The 21,305-nt window shown below is 43.2% G+C and overlaps 1 protein-coding gene across 1 annotated transcript in view; it reads right to left on the reverse strand.

Moving 5' to 3' along the window:
• Nucleotides 1-7,653: 7,653 nt before the first annotated feature.
• LOC137564186 (sodium- and chloride-dependent GABA transporter 2-like) overlaps nt 7,654-21,305 on the reverse strand; it is a 94,322-nt gene continuing 80,670 nt past the window's right edge. The window contains exons 12-15 of the mRNA XM_068277678.1: nt 21,099-21,201; nt 15,999-16,099; nt 12,776-12,946; nt 7,654-10,613 (exon numbers count right to left, since the gene is read on the reverse strand). Of these exons, the coding sequence (XP_068133779.1) occupies nt 10,506-10,613; nt 12,776-12,946; nt 15,999-16,099; nt 21,099-21,201 (483 nt within the window). The 3' untranslated portion in view covers nt 7,654-10,505. The remainder of the gene's footprint in view (nt 10,614-12,775; nt 12,947-15,998; nt 16,100-21,098; nt 21,202-21,305) is intronic.

Raw genomic sequence — 21,305 nt, forward strand, 5'->3', positions numbered from 1 at the left:
AAGTCTTCATTTTGTTTTTCTTCAGCCATTCAGAGGTGGATTTGCTGGTGTGTTTTGGGTCATTGTCCTGCTGCAGCACCCAAGATCGCTTCAGCTTGAGTTGACAAACAGATGGCCGGACATTCTCCTTCAGGATTTTTTGGTAGACAGTAGAATTCATGGTTCCATCTATCACAGCAGGCCTTCCAGGTCCTGAAGCAGCAAAACAACCCCAGACCATCACACTACCACCACCATATTTTACTGTTGGTATGATGTTCTTTTGCTGAAATGCTGTGTTACTTCTACGCCAGATGTAACGGGACACGCACCTTCCAAAAACTTCAACTTTTTGTCTCGTCGGTCCATAAGGTATTTTCCCAAAAGTCTTGGCAATCATTGAGATGTTTTTAAGCAAAATTGAGACGAGCCTTAATGTTCTTTTTGCTTAAAAGTGGTTTGCGCCTTGGATATCTGCCATGCAGGCTGTTTTTGCCCAGTCCCTTTCTTATGGTGGAGTCATGAACACTGACCTTAATTGAGGCAAGTGAGGCCTGCAGTTCTTTAGATGTTGTCCTGGGGTCTTTTGTGGCCTCTCGGATGAGTTTTCTCTGCGCTCTTGAGGTAATTTTGGTCTGCCGGCCACTCCTGGGAAGGTTCATCACTGTTCCATGTTTTTGCCATTTGTGGATAATGGCTCTCACAGTGTTTCGCTGGAGTCCCAAAGCTTTAGAAATGGCTTTATAACCTTTACCAGACTGATAGATCTCAATTACAGTACTTTTTGTTCTCATTTGTTCCTGAATTTCTTTGGATCTTGGCATGTCTAGCTTTTGAGGTGCTTTTGGTCTACTTCTCTTTGTCAGATAGCTCCTATTTAAGTGATTTCTTGATTAAAACAGGTGTGGCAGTAATCAGGCCTGGGGGTGACTACAGAAATTGAACCCAGGTGTGATAAACTACAGTTTAGTTATTTTTTAACAAGGGGGGCAATCACTTTTTCACACAGGGCCATGTAGATTTGGAGTTTTATTTTCTCACTAAATAATAAAAACCATCATTTAAAACTGCATTTTGTGTTCAATTATGTTATCTTTGACTAATAGTTAACGGTTTTTGATGAGCAGAAACATTTAAGTGCGACAAACATGCAAAAGAATAAGAAATCAGGAAGGGGGCAAATAGTTTTTCACACCACTGTACATGGGGCTTCCTCCAGCGCCCTCCGGCCTGATCTCTACCACGTCGTCATCTGTTGCCTCTCCGTTCTCCTGCAAATTGCCCTGGAAAATCCTCCAGTCAGGGCCAAATGCACATGCGCATGCACAGTCCGGCCAGATGCACTCCCCTCTCTTGCTCCCGTTGCTGGGAGCCTGGCATGCGCAGTTGGCCCCAGACTGGAGGACCAATTACGGGTAAACAGAGAGGCAGAGGAGGATGGAGTGGAGAGATTAGACCAAAGGGGGCTGGAGGAGGCCCCCATGTATGTATATTTTCTTTATAATCCCCCATCTCAGGTTCCTTTTAAGCCCCCTTTTACACTTACTGCATTGTGTTGCTTCCACCTAATGCACCTCATCCCAATGGCCATTATAGTCAAATGAATATGACATACTTCCTGTGGTGTGACAGAAGTGCTCCAACTGACGCAGAAGCTGCAGTGCGTTACCGCACCGCACACAGCACTGGAAGCAATAAAAGTCAATGGTAACATGAACATTTTTAATTTTTGGCGCATTTGCGGTGCAGTATGCAGATGCAGATTTTAAGATGATTTAATTTCTGTCCACTGATGTGGGAAAATTTTTGAAGGCAGGTTGTCTCCAATTTCCCTGTCAATGCAGTCTGCCGCATATCCTTACGTGTGTGTAATGGTGCAATGCTTTGCGCTAGCCATTTTGCTGCTCGCACATTGGATTGCACCAAGTGTAAAAGGACCCTCAATGATAAGTACTATACAGGATGAAATGTCCAGGGCCATACGCAATTCCAGGTGATAGGAAGCTTGTTGCATGCAAGTTTCGTATCACCTGACCATTGTTTTGGGGATACTGGCTGGTTCCACCTGTGCGATGGCTGAGCGAGCAAAGCCTCGCTCAGGCGAATAATATTCATTGGCTTGAGCATTTCTCATACCAGCCGAGTGATCTCGGAGCGAAGTTTGTGCTTTAGAGCTGTCTTTCAGGACCACAGCACTTCTATCTCGCTCCTATGTAATCTGCCAAACCTCCACTTCACAATGCCAGGCACCCAGACACACTTGCTGTTACAGACATCGCGACACTGTACCAATGTCAGCTGCGGCGGCTAGCAACACTCTCTCTCAATGTCAGTGAAGCTATGCAGGGGACCAAATCTCATTCCATTTTAAGTCCATGACAAGTACTGATTTGTGTACAGGGACTGGTTTACAATCGTCATAGCGATGGGTCATTAAAATGATACCTCTCACATACTAGTGATGGTATCAGTTATACCAGGGTGCTATCAAAGGGGATCATTTCATTCCAAACGTGAAAACAGTGATCATTGTAACTCCCCCCCAAGTGTCACAGCCTCATCTTGCTTCATGGAAGAGTCAGCCTGCATGTATGTTACTGTCTCACCCCACATCCTAGTAGTAAAAAGGTTGGTCAGCACACCAGCTTCTTCAATGAGCGAAATTTAATCAATCACATGTCAACACTCAGGTTAACAATTGTTTCGGGGCCACAATTCCCTGCTTGTCTCTCACACATTTGCCACCAGGGAGTGCCTTCCGCTGCTCACAGCAGCTAGGAGGATTCCCAGCGCGCAGTGTCCGTGTGAAGCGGATAGCTGCGTGCTGGTATAGTTGTATCTATGGGTTGCCATCGCAACCGGCGTAGCGTCGTCTCCATAGCGACGCGGACGCGCAGCTTAGTGCGCATGAGTAATGTGCATGATCGGTGATGCGCACGGAGGGCGGGATGTCCCCGGCTTGCGGTGCGCTGATTGGCCTGGTGGCGGAGCGCAGTCTGCTGGGTAACAGGTTGCGTTGGCAACCACTCACGGAGGCAGACCTGGTGGCAATAACGGCTGAAACAGCGGGAGGCGGTGGTTTGGCGCGATTCCTGGAGCCAATGGATTTAAGATTACGCATTATTGACAGGTGATGTTGTATGACAGATTGGGGTATATACATGGATTATGCATTTATACCTACTTATGTCTCGTGCAATTCATCTGTCTATGTTGTGATTATTGCTCATATGCATATGTTGGAACTTTGATTGTTGATTTAGGGGACAGAAATGTGATGTTTACATTGTGATGAGGGAGGGGTGTGTTTCATGATTAGGGGTTGTTCTGCTTAGTCACTAGGTGTATATATTTGGTGCAACCTTTTTTAACACTGTTTGTCTGCACTGTTCTGATGAAGGGGATCCTTTGTGGCCCCGAAACAATTGTTAACCTGGGTGTTGACATGTGATTGATTAAATTTCGCTCATTGAAGAAGCTGGTGTGCTGACCAACCTTTTTACTACTGTGATACTACCCTGGATGTTGCTTAGCATCCTAGGTCATGCACCCGAAGTTACCACTGGGACAAGTGTGCCTCTCCGCATCCTCTTTACCTATCTCCCCACATCCTGGCATCCTCCATACACCAGCCCTTGTGGTTTTACCCAACTCAAATAAATCAAATCAAATATCTGATCTGACAGACTGTGTGTTGTTCATGTTGATTACTCTTGTAAAATGAGAATTCCCGCACTTAGATACATTTCTGTAACTCTATCAGTGCAAAGTTTCCTCCACTCAAAGAGTTTGACAGTATAAAAGACACAGACACATTAAAATAAAAATATATAATTTAATTTGAAATTTTAATCTCAAAATAAGCTTTTTTTTTGCTACAGAGACTGAAACAAGAAACATGATTTACACTGACAGCTTTGTTCCATGCTCACGCTAAATACATGCTGCGTGTCCTAACGTTTACATTTTGCATTATATTTCCTTCCTTGTATTGTATTTATACATCACGTTTATCATACAGTACAGGGTATAGGAGACGGTACTGTCATTACACAACTCTAGATGATGCGAGACTAGAATACATTTTCACATGGAATACTTACACTGTTCAAGAAAGCACAGCAGGTGGTTAAAGAGGAACTTCAACCAAGGATTAAACTTCATCCCAATTAGTTGCTGTTATACCCTTTCTAATGAGAAATCTTTACCTTTTCTCGAATAGATCATGGGGGAGAGTGCTGGTGTGAAATTGTGGAAAACCCCTCCTACATTGTGATGTCATGATCATGGTCATGACGGTTTTTCTTTCTGTGAACCTTGCATTGTAAGAAATATCAGCTGCTTCCAACTGCCGAGCAGCCAATATCTCCCTCTGTGCATAAATATATATATATATATATATATATATATATATATATACATATATATATATATATATTAAAAAAACAGCCTTTTAGCCTATTACAGTGGACTTAGGTGTTAGCCTATTATTAGTGGGTGTGGTTATATAGTTAATGGCAGTTGCTGCTGCCTAGTTTTTTTTTCTTGTCTACCAGTAGTAAAAATGATGATCTGTAGGCTCATTGTCGATCAAACAGCATGAACGAATTACATGGCAGATATCAATAATTTCTTGATCTATTTTTTTAACTTCTCACTTTGCAATGTCCAGTGGGATGCGAAAGTTTGGGCAACCTTGGTAATCGTCATGATTTTCCTGTATAAATCGTTGGTTGTTAAGATAAAAAATGTCAGTTAAACATATCATATAGGAGACACACACAGTGATATTTGAGAAGTGAAATGAAGTTTATTGGATTTACAGAAAATGTGCAATAATTGTTTAAACAAAATTAGGCAGGACCATAAATTTGGGCACCAGAAAAAAGAAATGAAATCAATATTTATTAGATCCTCCTTTTGCAGAAATGAAAGCCTCTAAACACTCCCTGTAGGTTGCAATGAGAGTCTGGATTCTGGTTTGAGGTATTTTGGACCATTCCTCTTAAAAAAAAAAAACATCTACTGTATAGTTCATTCAGGTTTGATGGCTTCCGAGCATGGACAGCTCTCTTTAACTCACACCACAGATTTTCAATTATATTGAGGTCTGGGGACTGAGATGGCCATTCCAGAACATTGTACTTGTTCCTCTACATGAATGCCTTAGTGGATTTTGAGCAGTGTTTAGGATCATTGTCTTGTTGAAAGATCCAGCCCCGGCGCAGCTTCAGCTTTAAATTGTCACTGATTCCTGGACATTGGTTTTCAAAATCTGCTGATACTGAGTGGAATCCATGCGTCCCTCAACTTTGACAAGATTCCCAGTCTCTGCACTAGCCACACAGCCCCACAGCATGATGGAACCACACCACCATATTTTATTGTAGGTAGCAGGTGTTTTTCTTGGAATGCTGTGTTCTTTTTCCTCCATGCATAACGCCCCTTGTTATGCCTAAATAACTCAATTTTAGTTTCATCAGTCCACAGCACCTTTTTCCAAAATGAAGCTGGCTTGTCCAAATGTGCTTTAGCATACCTCAAGCGGCTGTTTGTGCTGTGGGCGGAGAAAAGGCATCCTCTGCATCACAATCGCATACAGCATCGCCTTGTGTAAAGTGCACCAAATTGTTGAACGATGCACAGTGACTCCATCTGCAGCAAGATGATGTTGTAGGTCTATGGTATTGGTCTGTGGGTTGACTCCGACTGTTCTCACCATTCGTCGCTTCTGTCTATCCGAGATTTTTCTTGGTCTGTCACTTCGAGCCTTAACTTGAACTGAGCCTGTGGTCTTCCATTTTCTCAATATGTTCCTAACTGTGGAAACAGACAGCTGCAATCTCTGAGACAGCCTTCTGTATCCTTCCGCTAAACCACGATAGTGAACAATCTTTGTCTTCAGGTCATTTGAGAATTGTTTTGAAACCCCCATCGTGCTATTCTTCAGAGAAAATTAAAAGAGGAGGGAAACGTACAACTGACCCCTGTGAGAAAACGCGGAGAAGCCGCCGCCAAATCTCAAGGTGAGGCGGCTGATTCCGCGTTCAACATGGCAGCTGGCGCGCAGTCGGAGCGCGGAGAAACCGCCGCATGCTTTGACAACAGGGCGGCGGTTTCCGCGTCCAATGCGGCAAGTTACACGCATAGGCCTGCGCCTCTCAGTAATGCGGAATGCGGACAAAATGCCGCACGCACGGACAGCGGTGCGGCGGATTCTGCATCCAACACAGCAGAAACATTACAACGCATGACTGGTGTGGCTGGGACTGATAGTCCACATTGGTTTAGGAGGACGCGTGCGCGCGTGCGCAGAGAGGCAGGGCCTTTATGGCAGTCAGAAGGGGGTCAGCTGACCAAGCCGGTCAGCTGACAATTTCAGCAACCTTCATTGGTCCAGCACTTAGGGGAGGCGCTGGAGAGCGCTAGGGTATATATACTGGGTGCTGGTCATTCATCTGGTGTCTGGCATTGCGATCACTACGTGGTAGCACTCAGACCTTGTCAGTATCTGTGTTTATTAGACAGTTTCGTAGGTGTTGATGATCACGGAGCTCACACCTTAGCCTAGGAATTCTGTTATTATCTGTATTATTATCTAGACCAGTTTCCAAGGTGTTGATGGCCAAGGAACTCACACCTTAGTCTAGGAATTCAGTACCATCTGTATTATTGTTATATTCTAGTCTAGTCCCTGGAGTGTGAGAATCTTGTAGATCACACTCAAGCTTAGGCATTGTTGATTATTTGTTATGACCTTCTGCTTTCCTGACCATTTTTCTGATCTCTGATTTTGTATCTTGTCATTCTGATACTCTGTTGCTGAACTCGGCTAGTCTCTGGAATCTGCATCCGTCTCCTGTTTCTATATCTGATCTGTCTATCTGTTGCCGACCTGGCCTGTCCAACCTCGAGAACTATCTTCCCAGTTTGGAGATAGTTCACTAACCTGTCAGTGACACTGCACCATTGGTGTCACTCTCGCTCTGTCCTTCCCACTGTCTCAGTCTGGCTCCGCCCCTTGGGGAGCACCAGACCTGTGGAAGGATTCTGATCCATAGCAGTAGCTCGTACTGTTTAGCACCTATCCTCCAGGTGCTTTGCTCAAAGTATTACTGTTGCACCAAACACTCTCATTATTAAGGTGTCCAGAGGTTAGTATATATATCTGATTATCGGTGATACTGCAGATCATCAATAATCGGGTATATTCTGCATTCTCGGTGATACTGCAAATCACCGGTAATCAGACCCTCTCTGTGTTACCCCGATCGTTACAACCCCCTTAAATACACTTTCTCATAATTTGATTCACCTGTGTATGTAGGTCAGGGGTCACTGAGCTTACCAAGCCAATTTGAGTCCCAATAATTAGTTTTAAAGGTTTTGGAATCAATAAAATGACAACAGTGCCCAAATTTATATATATCATATAGGAGACGCACACAGTGATACTTGAGAAGTGAAATGAGGTTTATTGGATTTACAGAAAGTGTGCAATAATTGTTTAAACAAAATTAGGCAGGTGCCTAATTTTGTTTAAACAATTATTGCACACTTTCTGTAAATCCAATAAACCTCATTTCACTTCTCAAGTATCACTGTGTGCGTCTCCTATATGATATATTTAACTGACATTTTTTATCATAACAACCAACGATTTATACAGGAAAATCATGACGATTAACAAGGTTGCCCAAACTTTCGCATCCCACTGTATTGATTTATTTTTTTACTCCTACAACTATTTTCGGAAAAGTTCCTCTTTGCAACCCTTTCCTGGGTCATTGGTTTCCAACTAAATGAATTACTTGATCTGACCTATTGCCCTCAACATGCCCAATGAATTAACTTCTGGCCTCTTGCACACTACATGCATATCTGATTTGCGATTTTGACACGATTTTACATGCAATTCCGATTTGCAGTTTTTAATCGGTACTGTATGCTGCGGTTTTTCTGCATTTTTCTTCTTGTGTTGATAGCATCCAGGGAAAAATCGGAATCGCAGATCAGAATTGTAAATCGGACTTGCCATTTGCAGTGTGCAAGAGGCCTCTGATTGATTTCTGACGGTATATTGATTGCAAGGGTGATCAGCTATGTTGAAACATCTTCATCCAGAGGACAAGGGACGGACAGCCTCATGTTACTGCATTGGATGGAGTGGTATACAAACTGTACAAGTGCTTCACTGTACTCGAGAACTGCTGTGAGTCTGCCTATTACACTGACAACTCCCTCTGCATTCCCCACAAATACCCCCTAAAGTGGCTATACACTGGTCAATGAGGCAAACAGATTGCACTGCTGTTCGGGTCCCCAGGTCTCCTAGTTACCCCTCCCTTCTGGGCTGTGCAGGACTTACACTCATCTGGTCCACCAAGGTGTCTTCTCTCCACCCCTGTAGGCTACTCCCTGTCTCTTCTCTCCTGGGCACCTGTGGCCCATGACAAATGCTAGAGGTCAAATACTACAGGCACCCTGGCACATACTTATGTGACCAATAGAGGCCTCTAGTGTATGGCTTCTAGCTTTTGTCATGTGACACAGGCACCCCGGGAGAGAAGAGACAGGGAGGAGCACCCGGCGGTGGAGTGAAATCACACCCCAAAGGACAGGTGAGTATAAGCTTTGCTGCCTAGTGCCTAAACAATTGTCATAAAATCGAACGCCACTAGAAGTGCACTCCCAACCTGCGACCGATGAGCGACATCTTCCATCCAGGGTAGTTGACCCAATCAATTTTGCCAGAAATTTGAACGATCAGGAATCATTTGCACCATCAATTTCTAGAAGATTTATCAAATAATCAAATGATCGAATAAGGGGAAAATATCGAAAAGTGTATGGCCACCTTAAGGCTGTGTGTGACGACAGGACTGTATACAGACAATCTGTTATCTGCACATCAGGTCTAATCAATGCTGTCTGTGGCCCATTTTTTTTCTTTATGTATTCAGAACACTAATCATAATTCCTAAGCAAATCAGGACCGACACTGTAAGCACAGACGCCAAGAAACCTCTCCAGATCCATCTCAGAATAGGCTTCCTGAAGGTTTTGCAAGCAGCCAGGAGGTTCTTCTCATATATCTCCATGGGGGTAAAATCAGTAATAAATTATTAAAATGTACCAGAGGCAACATGTGACATGACGAGACAGACATGTGTATGTACAGTGCAAAACATATGAATAACCAGGCTGTTTTACTTGTTTTATTTTACTGCCTGGAAGAGTTAATTTTTAGTCATGGAAGTGACAGCTTCTGTCTTGTCAGGAATATGGTAAACATCACTAATAAGCAAATTACAGTCATAAAAGTTTTCCTCACAGAATACAACTTCTGAGAGAAGGGGAAAATATAAAAAGATCAATAGTTCATGTGTTTTAATTTAGGGACACTTATTAGGCTGCCACTGAGCAGAGACAACAAAACATTCAATTTACTTTATAAATATTTAAATATAAAATAAAACCATGGGATAACTAAACTAAACTAAAGCCATTTTTAGGAGTAGGAGCATACCGTAAATACAATTGTTTATCTCATAAGTTTATTTTCACCTCAAGTTCACTTACTTTACTGTATAATTGATGATCAGTAGAATGGGGCTTGATTTACACTATTAGATAAGCATCTAACTTTTCAAAACTTTTTCCTCCTCACAGATTTGCTTTAAAGTGTAATTGTCGGGCATAAAATAAAAAAATCAATTATTTTATTTTTATCTGGTAAATAAGGCTGCTAACCAAGCAATCCAAAAGTTAAATGAGAAGCAATGATACACAGACAGAGTAAAGGAGGAAATTATGTCAGGATTGGCTTCAGGATAGCCACTGACAAAATGGAGACTCCTAAGAAGGATTTTCTTGTTTTTTTACCATAGAAAAATCACTAAAATCAAAATGTGGACAGTGCAATACATATGTTATGTAAGTAGAGCAATTATTTATCTACTTATATATGAGGGGTTTTTTTTCTGAGATAGTATGGCTGACAGCTCGATTTTAAATTAAGAAAAGAGAATTGCACTGATCACATGACACATACAATGCAGAAACCTTTAAATGTATCCACAAGAGGAAGACAATATTTTGTAGCAGAAACATCACAAGACGACAGTTTTATTTCGGTCCCCAATGTAGCTTAAGATTCATTTCATCTTACTTTATAGTACTAACAACAGCAGCCAATCGCCCTGTGACCAGCTGAGCTCTGATGGGCCACATGGTGGAAATCATGGTGGTAATAAATGGAAAGAATACAGTACTAAAAATAAAAAAAAATCTGCTTTCTACTGTTCAAATGCCTTCAAGGTTGGACCACCTGGCGGGAGAAAACACAGCTGTGTGTTCAGTCTGTTCTGGCGTTTGTACACGTGTGTTTACACAACCACTGATGTCACCACTGAATACAAGAAGATGTGACTGTGTAAGCATGTATACTCTTGTAGCTGTGCCCAGAAAAAGATCGCCGCCTGCACACTCCATGTACTGAGCGTACACATGCACAGCGCTCCGTCCTAGCACAGAGATTCCTCCAGGGGGGTCACCGCTCTCACCTGCGTCTGCTGGTCTCGCACCGACCTCTGAGGCAGATCTGGATCTGGGCAGGTGAGCTGACGAAATCTCTGGAAAACAGAAGGATTGAAATGGGTTATACAACAGAATGCAGTTATAGAAAAACCCTTATATAGTAAACCTCTGGCTATAGTAAGCTCAGTTCCTTTGGTCCTGACCATGCACGTGCACTAATACAGTATACAATTTACAGAGCTGGGACAAGGTCCTCCAGCACCCAAAGCAACAATGTGCACCCGTCCATCCCTCCTACCCCAGCTGTCACACACTGATTGCTATTAGACTAAGAGGCACCCCAGGGCCCCCAACACCTTAATATCTACTTATCTGGCTTGCAGTTGCTGCCATGTATCCCCTTTTCTTATTTCTCTCTGCTTCAAACACAATAGGGGAATGATAGCTAAATGACTTGTGCACTCCCTCCTACACTGTGCCCTGAGGCTGAAGCCTCTCTGGCCTCTGCCAGTGCCAGGTCCTGACAATTTATGATGAATCTTGATATAGTAAACTTCTGATATAATAAACTACTTGGCCAATTCAAATTATTATTATTATTATTTATTTATAAAGCGCCAACATATTCCGTGGCGCTGTACAATGTAAGAAAACAAACAAGGGATACATAATGATACAGACAATGATATACATCAAATATGAACACTGATACACAATACAGCACTGCTGATTACAATTTGATTTAACATGATGACTAAAAGTATAAAGCTCTAACAGTGTGCAAGCAATTAAATTAATAACATTCCATGACACAAAAGGGTGAGAGCCCTACCCTTGCGAGCTTACAATCTAAAGGAATGGGGTGGAAACAAGAGGTGGGAATGGGGTGGAAACAAGAGATGTCAATAACTAGCTTGTAATGAGCACTAGGGTGAGTCTGGTGAATTCAGCACCTGCACGGCACTGCGTAGCACTTGAGTTGGGCACCACTGTAGACAGTAATGTTAAGGCTATAGTGGCACGGGGGGATTTCTCCTCAAATCACTGTAATTTGGGTGCCCTGTATTAATACTGCCAGGATTGCTGGGTCTCAGGTTTAATAACTCACCCGCTGGCATGTAATTCATTAGACAGGTGAAGCTCTGCCCCTCCATTGGCAAGAGAGTCACAGCATTTTTTTCCAAAGTCTTTTGAAGCTCTGGCCATCTTGACCTGCTTTGGCATGGACCGCCCCCAGCCCAGCAACCACCAATTACGGTAGGCTGTGGCTTCTGAGTTGGGGACGGGCCGCTGCATACAGGTGTGCGTGGCCAGAGCTTCGGAAAATTTAGAATATATTTAAAATAAAAAACGCCACAATGTATTTTCTGAGGAGGGAGGCGGAGCTTCTGACATTGATGAATTACGGGTGAGTTATTAACCCTGAGACCCACCGATCCTGGCAGCATTAAGACAGAGCCTTACATGACAAGCTCTGTCTTTTACATCGAAAATACCTTTTAAAGGATTTCCAAGGTGAAAAATTAAAATGTAGCTTTACTTACCTGGAGCTTCTTCCAGCCCCTAGAGGTCATTTTTGTCCCTCCCCACAGCTCTGGTCTTCTCCTGGGTCCTGCTGGCAGCTTCTGAAGAATAGCCAACTCCCAATGGGTCCGAATCTTCTGCACCCACCCCGCACAAGAACGTGCCCAAGTCAGTGGGAGCATACTGCAACTCTGCAGTAGTACTGCACAAGCGCAGTATGCTCCCGATGACATGGGCGTATCCAACAGGGGTAGGCACACGCCCAAGCATGCGCAGAAGACTCCATCATTTAGAGGCTGCCAGCGCCCCGAGGATTATAGTGCATGACGGGGGAGTAGCGGGCACACACAGCTGTGGGGAGGGAGGCCCGACTCCCCTCTCCCTCACTTAGGGCCCCCCTTAAATGCTCCCCTTCCATAAATTATCACTGCGGGCCCCGGGGGCAGGGAACATGGACTCAGCTCTTCCGGGTTCCATGTGATGAGCTCCACATGCCGCCGGGCTTCTCTGTCTCCAGCACCGCTCACTCTACTTCCAGGACTATTATTGTTAAATAGATTTTTTCCTGTGCATTTAAAAAATGCTTTTATATGAAAAGTTTGCACACTGTCTGTGGACTACACTGTACAACCTAAACAACATAGCTGATATCATTTAGGTTCCTAATGCAGAATAATGTACTTGCTGATGCTAGAATTCCAGCCATAGGGTCATAGCCCTACCACCGTCTTACCTGTAGCAGTGGCCCTTTTATTGTTGAAACCTTGTAGCAAACCCACAGTGGGGTGCAGACCATGGAGGAGAGTGCCAGCAGCCATCCGACCGCATCCCCCCACCATGGGTAGGTGTAACGCTTGTTGTACTGGAGTGGAGTGTACTTCACCAATGAGAAGATGAACGTGGCCTGGAATAAAATCAGATAAATGATGTTAGCTGGCCAATCCTTAAAAAGAAATTGTCATTCCACAGCTTACCAAACTACAGCTATCTGCTCCATGGCTATTGCCAAAGCCATCTCTATATATGAGTCAAATATCAATTCAAAGATTTTATGTGCACCTGAACTTGTACCTCTCATGGGGAAACGTTCTGTTTTACATACCTGGGACTTCTTCCGGCCCCCAGAAGCCTGAAAGGTCTCTTTTTTCTTCGGGCGAACTCCTTTAAACAGCTGAGCACCTGCGACAGCTTGCCAACTCACCAGTCAGGAAGCTACTGTGCATGCGCAGTCCTGGCTGAACGCACTACTCTCTCGTGCTCCTGTGATCAGTGAGGAGTCATGAGGCCTGGTGCACCCGCGAAGGGAGATCTTTTAGACGGTCACAGCAGATCAACGGACAATGACGGGAGAAAACCGGGAGACCTTTCAGTCTTCAGGGTGCTGGAAGAAGGTAAGTAAAATAGAACTTGTTCCCCCTGTGACAGGTTTACCACCCATTCTCAAGTCTCCTTAAAGCGGTATTGTCACCATACAAATCAAATTTCAACAGCAACTGGTCTGAGTGTATTAAGTGATAAAGATGCTAATCCTGCATTTAAAACTTGCAAAACTTTTTCTGCTGTTATGGTTTGTAGTTATCACATACTTTAGGAGCACTGGCCCTAGTGCCAAAGAGTTGAATGCTGGGAGTTCTTTTTATCTATAATATATTCCTCCTCTTCCATTTATTTCCCTGCCTAGCTTCTTATCAGAAACACCATCGTATTACTTGTGTTTACAAGCAAGGCTGAGGTGACTCAGTGATTGGATGTGTAAATAAAAAAAGACAGTGCAGTTGTTAGTATACACTTCAGTGGGAGTGTCTGAAGACTCTGGGAGGAGGGCAGCTAATGAATACACAATGAACAAGAGAAGGGAGGGGGGGAACAAGAGTCAGGGAGGATATGATGTCAGCATTAGTTTGGCAAGATGGCCACTGCCTAGACTAGGATTTTCTGCTTTTCCTTTATAAAATTCACAGGAATCATTACGTGGATAGCACAATATGGGCTTGATTCACAAAGCGGTGCTAACCTACTTAGCACATCTAAAGTCTTTAGACGCGCTAACCAGGGTGCTAAGTAGGTTAGCACCGGATTTCTCAATCAGATCGCGCGCTAACTTTGCGCGCATAAAGTTTTACGCGCGCAAAGTTTAACACGCGCTAAGTCCCATAGGCTTTAATGGGCACTTCGCGCGGAGCGCCCTGCGCTCTGTGCAGTACGCGCGTAAAGTTTTATGCGCATAAAGTTTTGCGCGCATTAAAACTTTATGCGCGAAAAGCTTGTTTAGATGTGCTAAGGGGGTTTTCACAGGCGTGCTAACAGTTAGCACCGCTTTGTGAATCAAGCCCTATATCTGTTATGTAAGTAGAAGTAGTAATTATCTACTTATATATGTGTTTTTTATTTCTAGGTTAGCATGGGTGTCACTTGTTCTTTAAAAAGAAAATGTGATAATCCATGTTAGGAAGAGGCCACTGCACAATTTATTGCTGTAGATTATAACAGGTGCACACAGGCAGCATAACTATTATTTGGTCCTGTTTAGTAGCTGTCACGAAAACAGCCGTGAGAAACGAGAATGCAATCGCAATCGGTTTACTGCACCGATTGCCATTGACGTGCTAGACCTAGATTGGTTGTGTAGTCGTGCAAGCGATCAGAAAATGACATTTTTGTATTCTTTTAAACCAGAAATCTGTCCCCCTCTGAGTAAAGCATCCCCTCACCCCTCAGGAATGTCGCACGTGGCCAGATTCCCTGCAGGGACCAGCTCATTCACCCCACAGTCAAATGGCTCCATGAAAAGAGCCAGGAAGCTGGCTCCCCAGGGGGGCCCTGAGAAGCCAGCCAGGGAGGCACCGACAAGGACAGATATGAATGCATGTGATGTATGGTTTCTTACCTATTATATGGAGACCGTATATCGCACAGCTATAAAATACATATAGTCTTATTCGTTAAAGTCTGCCCAACGCGCTGATATAACATTCATGGCAATATCTCGTCCAGTTATTGCGGTATGAATCTTCTCAGGAACCTGCCTTAGCCATGTCTGATGTCATATTAATCGGTATTTTCTGACAATCAGGAATCTGCTATCCACCTAAATATGACATGTACTGTTTATGAGTTACGGCGTTTTAGAAGTTTAAGCCTAAATCTCTCCCCAAGGACTTGAACTGTGGTTGGATGGTAACTCAGAGGGGGCCGGCATTGCCACACCCCCAAACCAGCTTCATCAAAAGCACATGGCCGGCAGGCGGACCTCAGTCCTCCAAATTCCATCTGTATGAGAGCCTGTCTGCTGCCAGCCAGAGGACACATGGCTAGCGGCCATCTTGTTTGGACTTTGCTCTGATCTTCAACAAAAGAATTTTGCTGAAACTGAAACTGAACTATACAAGTTTTCCCACAAAAGGACATCTTGCATTTTATCCTTTTCTTTTCATACTGCGTTATCTAATGTCTCAATAATTGTTGATTTTAATAATTTTCTGTATATATTAATTATTTATATTGCACGTAAATAAAGACTTTATCAAAGTCGTTTACTGTTCCGCTACACCTGCTATACAGCCATACACAGAAACTGAACTCAGATCTCTAAGGAGTCGCTACTATTGTTGATATTTAGACAGAATACAGCGTGTTTTAACCGTTTTATTTGCAGGATCAGTCAGTCAGTCGGTAGGGACCACTGGCCCATACCAGTGGTGATGGCAGATATACCCTGAAATAGTGTGTAAATTGTGATTACCGTACATCACAGGCTCCCTTCTAGTCGGGCTGCTGCCCAAATTCTGTCGATTTCCGTGCACCGATTGCAACCACAGTTTGCATGGTCTGTGTGCTGAAACCGATTGGAAGGCAAATTGCGTTCCGACCACTAGGGCTCCTGTGACAGTAGCAGGTTCACTTTACTCCAACCACCAAAGCTTAATCCCCTCCCCAATCCTAACCCTGTATCTTACCAGACAAACAGCAGGGGTGACCAAGAGCCAGCAGTACTTAATGACAGGCAGAGGCCGGTATCCAATCATATGCTCCACATTGTCGTAAAAATTATTTGCACCTGCCAAAAAATAAATGTGTATAAGAGAACTCAGTAAATGAGATAAGAGAACACAATATACATATAAATACTACAGACTGAGGTTATAGAGAATTAAAATCGAAGGGTTCGTTTTTATTTTTGAAGTGGGTTTAAGGGAACCCAAAAGACTGCTACTAAAATCAGTACCGGGCTTGCACAGATGTCCACATCTGCCTGTAAGTTGTCTTCAAGTTGGATTACATAACTTAAAATGAATAGCAATAGGTGGGCTATAAATTGTTGATTCTGTTTGTACCATAGACACTAGATCTAGCCTCCGTTGAAGCACAGTTACAGCGCGAAACGGCCGTCAGGCACCTGTCCCCAGCACCCACCGCACCATCACACTCGATTATATAGTATGTGACCATTTTAGCTGCATTTTTGTACTGCTATTTGGTGCCTCGCTATGAAATAAAGCACCTGCAGTTCCAATTGCTCCTCTCATCTTCTTCATTCATGTTTGCACTGCCTTCTACAAAAATCTGAGCATACAGTTTGCATTATAGCGGGAGTGTGTGAACCCTGCCTGCACCATTCCAGTGTCAGCTGTCTTAAACTGGAGTGCCAACTATTTTTCCCCTCTCCTTTTGCTTACATGTCGATCCTAGCCTCCGTTGAAGCGCAGTTACGTCGCAAAACGGCCGTCAGGCACCTGTCCCTAGCACCCACCGCACCACCACACTCGATTATATGGTATGTGACCTCTTTTAGCTGCATTTTTGTACTGCTATTTTGTGCCTCGCTATGAAATAAAGCACCTGCAGTGCTGAATGCTCCTCTCATCTTCTTCATTCATGTTTGCACTCTATAAGACGTTGCAGTGTTAGGAAACCTTGCCCAAGGTCTCCTACTGAATAGGTACTGGCTTACTGAACAGGAAAAGCCCAGGTCTCCTGTGTCAGAGGCAGAACCCTTAACCAGTACACTATCCAGCCATGTAAAACAAAAGTTTGCTTTCTTAAAACAGAAAGAATTTGCGATAATTCAGGTTGGAGTGAGCTTGAGATGTCTCCCAGTGCATCACTGCTGAATATATGCAAATTAACCATTGTTGCCCTTAGAATCTAAACACACCTCCAGAACTGCTGGATTGCAATGATGTGTCAGCTTGTTAATTTGTACAGAGCCATAATAATCCAACATGCATACAGACTGTTTCGGATTGGTTGATCCTCATCAGTGCATGGCATGGATTAATTTGGCTCTATGAAGTAGGGCTTGTAACACCGAGAGGTACAGACTAACCAGCAAGCTCATGGTGACCCAGAACTCATTGGAGTGTGTAAGGGGCTACAATGGTCCTAAAAGCCCCCTTACTAAAATGCTATGGAAAACAAAAGTTTGGTTTCTTAAAACAGAAAGAACTATCCAGCCACACACTATATATCTGGCTTAAGGGCCACTTTCCATTAGTGCCAAAGTCGGCACGAACCTGCAGCATTTCACCACAAGCGAGAGGGGTGGGGAAGCGCTGCCTATGTGTTAAATTGATTTGCCATTCAGATCACACTGCTGCTACATGCACCCAAATCCCTATAGCCATCCATGGCACAGCTTGGTGATTCGGGCTGCGTGTTTGCAGCACAAAGGGACCCCTAATTGTTTAAAGGACACCTGAAGTGAGTGGAATATGGAGGGTACCATATTTATTTCCGTTTAAAAAAATACTAGTTGCCCGGCAGTCCTGCTGATTTTTCATGCGTCAGTAGTGTCCGAATCACACACCTGAAACAAGTATGTGGCTAATACATTCAAATTTCAGTAAAAAGCATATAATCTGCTGCATGCTTGTTCAGGTTCTATGGCTTAAAGAGAAACTCCGACCAAGAATTGAGCTTTATCCCAATCAGTAGCTGATACCCCTTTTACGTGAGAAATCTATTCCTTTTCACAAACGGACCATCAGGGGGCGCTGTATGACTGATATTGTGGTGAAACCCCTCCCACAAGAAGTTCTGAGTACCGAGGTACTTCTGGCAGATTCCTATCAGTGAACCCTGTTACATTGTGGGAAATAGCTGTTTACAACTGCCAAAACAGCAAGCAGCAGTTGCATCACTTGCCAGCAGTAAAAATGTCAACATGTGATAAATGTCAGAATATAAATCAGGGATTTAAAACATTTTACAATGGGCAAACACTGACTAAATCATTTATACATCATTATTGTAAAAATGAAGTACTTTTTTATTACATTGTTTTCACTGGAGTTCCTCTTTAAAGTATTAGAGGCAGAGGATCAGCAGGATAGCCAAGCAATGTGCATTGATCAAGTTTCGATTGGGGAGCAACGATCATTTTACTACCTTGCAATGCTCGAATTCCATCAGATTCCAACTGGAATCTGTCTGAAATCAATCAAACCACCATGACTACTGGCTTTATATCAATCAATCAGCAGTGCTGGTGTTTAACTACTTAAAGGACAACTGTAGGGAGGCTGCCATGTTTTTTTCCTTTTGTGCAATACCAGTTGCCTGGCTGTCCTGCTGATCCTCTGTCTCTAATACTTTTAGCCATAGACCCTGAACAGGCATGCAGCATATCATGCTTGTTTCTGGTGTTATTCAGACACTATTGCATCCAAATACATTAGCAGGGCTGCCAGGAAACTAGTATTGCTTAAGGAGGAAGAAATATGGCAGCCTCCTTATACCTCTCCCTACAGCTGTCCTTTAAAGAGGAACTGTCGCGAAAATCTTAAAATGTAAAATACATAAAAATAAGAAGCACGTTTCTCCCAGAGTAAAATGAGATATTAATTACGTTGCTCCTATGTAGCTGTCACTTACAGTAGATAGTAGAAATCTGACATTATCGACAGGTTTTGGGCTAGTCCATCTCATCACAGGGGATTCTCAGCATGGCCTTTATTCGTTATAAAGACACACCTTGAAAAAGATTTATACAAAGATGCTGGCCAGCCTCCCTGCTCGCTGTACACTTTTTTTTAGCAGTTGGATGGAGCAACTGCTGTCCAGGAAATGTTGCTGAAAACAAAGAAACCCTGAGAACTCCCCATGAGAAGATGGGCTAGTCCAAAATCTGTCGGTAAAGTCATATCTCTACTACTTACTGTAAGTGACAGCTACATAGGAGAAAAGTAATTTATAGCTCATTTTACTCTGGGAGAAGCATACTTCTTATTTGTAGATGTTTACATGTATTTTAAATGTTAAGATTTTTGCGTCAGAGGTCCTTTAAGGACCGACATAGTTGAAATCTACGCCCTGTTTTGATATCTATCTGGCTGCCAGGGCATATATTTCAACTCACCACCGCTGCGCGTAACCGCCGTTTTCATCGCTCCCGCCGATCTCGCCGCTAAATCCTCGCCGTCTCCCGTTGCAGCTCACTGGCTCTCCCTGTCTCTATGACGGCAGAGCCCTATGAGCGGGTAAGGAGCCGACTTCATTGGCCAATGAAAGCGGCTCCTGACCCGCACACAGGAACTCTGCAGTCATAGAGACGGCAGAGTGGGTGGCCCAGGTTCCAGACGTGTGGCGGTTGCAGCGGGTATGTACCAGTGGTCTCTGGTTCTTAATGGTGCAGAGGCCGCTTGAACTTAAGTGGTTCAATTTGGAACATTGTTCTGAATTAGCCAGAACACTCTTCAGCGCCTTTCAGCAATGAACCTGCAGACAGCGTCAGGGGACTGTCACTTAATTGCACTTCATGGCATGTTTCACCTGACTGATGCTTCCTCTTCCAAAGCTGAAAGGGAGAAGCATCAAAGTCACATGAAACTTGCTGTGAAGTGTGTAAGTAACATGTGGGTTTGGTATGGCTGTGTAAAACTTAAAGCTATAGGCTTGCTATAAACCAGCGGTTCTGGAGGCTTGCTTGGCTTACCAAGGGCGAAAAGGGATAATTTGCATATTTAGTAGGTGTGCATTGTGGGTAACCACAAATGTTCATTTATAACTGAATTATTGCAAATTTCCTTCTGTTTTAAGAAGGCAATTACACCAAGCTTTGCTTTTTTAGTAGGAGGGCTTTTTGGTTCCTTTTATCCCCCTATACATTCCTAGTAGTTTGGGTCACCCTGAGCTGCTTGGTTACTCTGTGTGTAAGTAAATGACAGAGTCCTGACGCTGTCCGCAAGTCCAGTGCTGAATGGTGCTGAAGAGTGGTGTTCCGGTGAATTCGAAGCAACGTTCCTAATCAGAACACCAATGCTGCCATTGTCCTCAGCCACTTCTCTCCAGGCTCAATACATAAACATTGGCCTTTCCTTGTCAACTTCCTGCCTTGTACCTGTATATGCAGTACAGATAATGAATAGAAAATTAGTAGTAAAGAAAAAAAAGAGTCATATTTTTTATTTATATAGCTTTTTTTATGACATTGCATCATACTGTCACAGCTGCAGTTTTAAACAACACTCTGCCTTTTAAGCTATAAAACAGAGCAGAGCTAATGACCCTTGGAACTTTCCTGCAGTAAAACTTTATCACCAGCTCTCTCACCGTTTCTTGGCTGTTTAAGTGCTTCAGAAAACAGGACTGTATTCGACCTAATATGTCAAATAGCTCAGAGAAGCTCTTTTGCATAAATAACAGCTGAAGTTTCACTGGAAACAATATGAGACTATTTTCTTTGCTACTAATGTTATATTTATTAGCTGTAATACACATACAATTCACTATCTGATAAGTTTATGTTCACTTCAGGTTTGCTTTAACAGAAGTGCTAATTCTGAAATGGTATCAAAATGAAAGTCTAATAAGTTCAAAAAAAAGGTATGGATTTCAGAGATTCAGCATATATACGATATATACTGATACTATCCAATTTCGGTGTTTATTTACAAGGTGTCATGAGCAGCTGTGCAAGAATTGTATTTTCAATGCTGTACCTGTACATGTAAATTTTATGTATTTATTATATGGATTGTCAAACTTATTGTCAAGCTTTTCAGCACCGTGGAGTATGATGAGGCAATATAAATAAAAAAAATGATAAGAATACTCACCATATACCCAGGCAATGCACAGAGTCTCAAAGATGGCCACAAAGAGCAGACACATTCCGCTGGCCGCATAATAGTCAAAGAGCTGGAAGACGTACATGCCTCCCTATGGGAGAGATGAGAAGGACAATGGAATCTGACTGTCATTACATTGGGTAGATACATCATTGACTCCCCAACCACTGTAGGGGGAAGATATCACTTCACTAG

Source organism: Hyperolius riggenbachi, chromosome 3, assembly GCF_040937935.1.
Source record: "Hyperolius riggenbachi isolate aHypRig1 chromosome 3, aHypRig1.pri, whole genome shotgun sequence".
Taxonomy (NCBI): Eukaryota; Metazoa; Chordata; class Amphibia; order Anura; family Hyperoliidae; genus Hyperolius; species Hyperolius riggenbachi.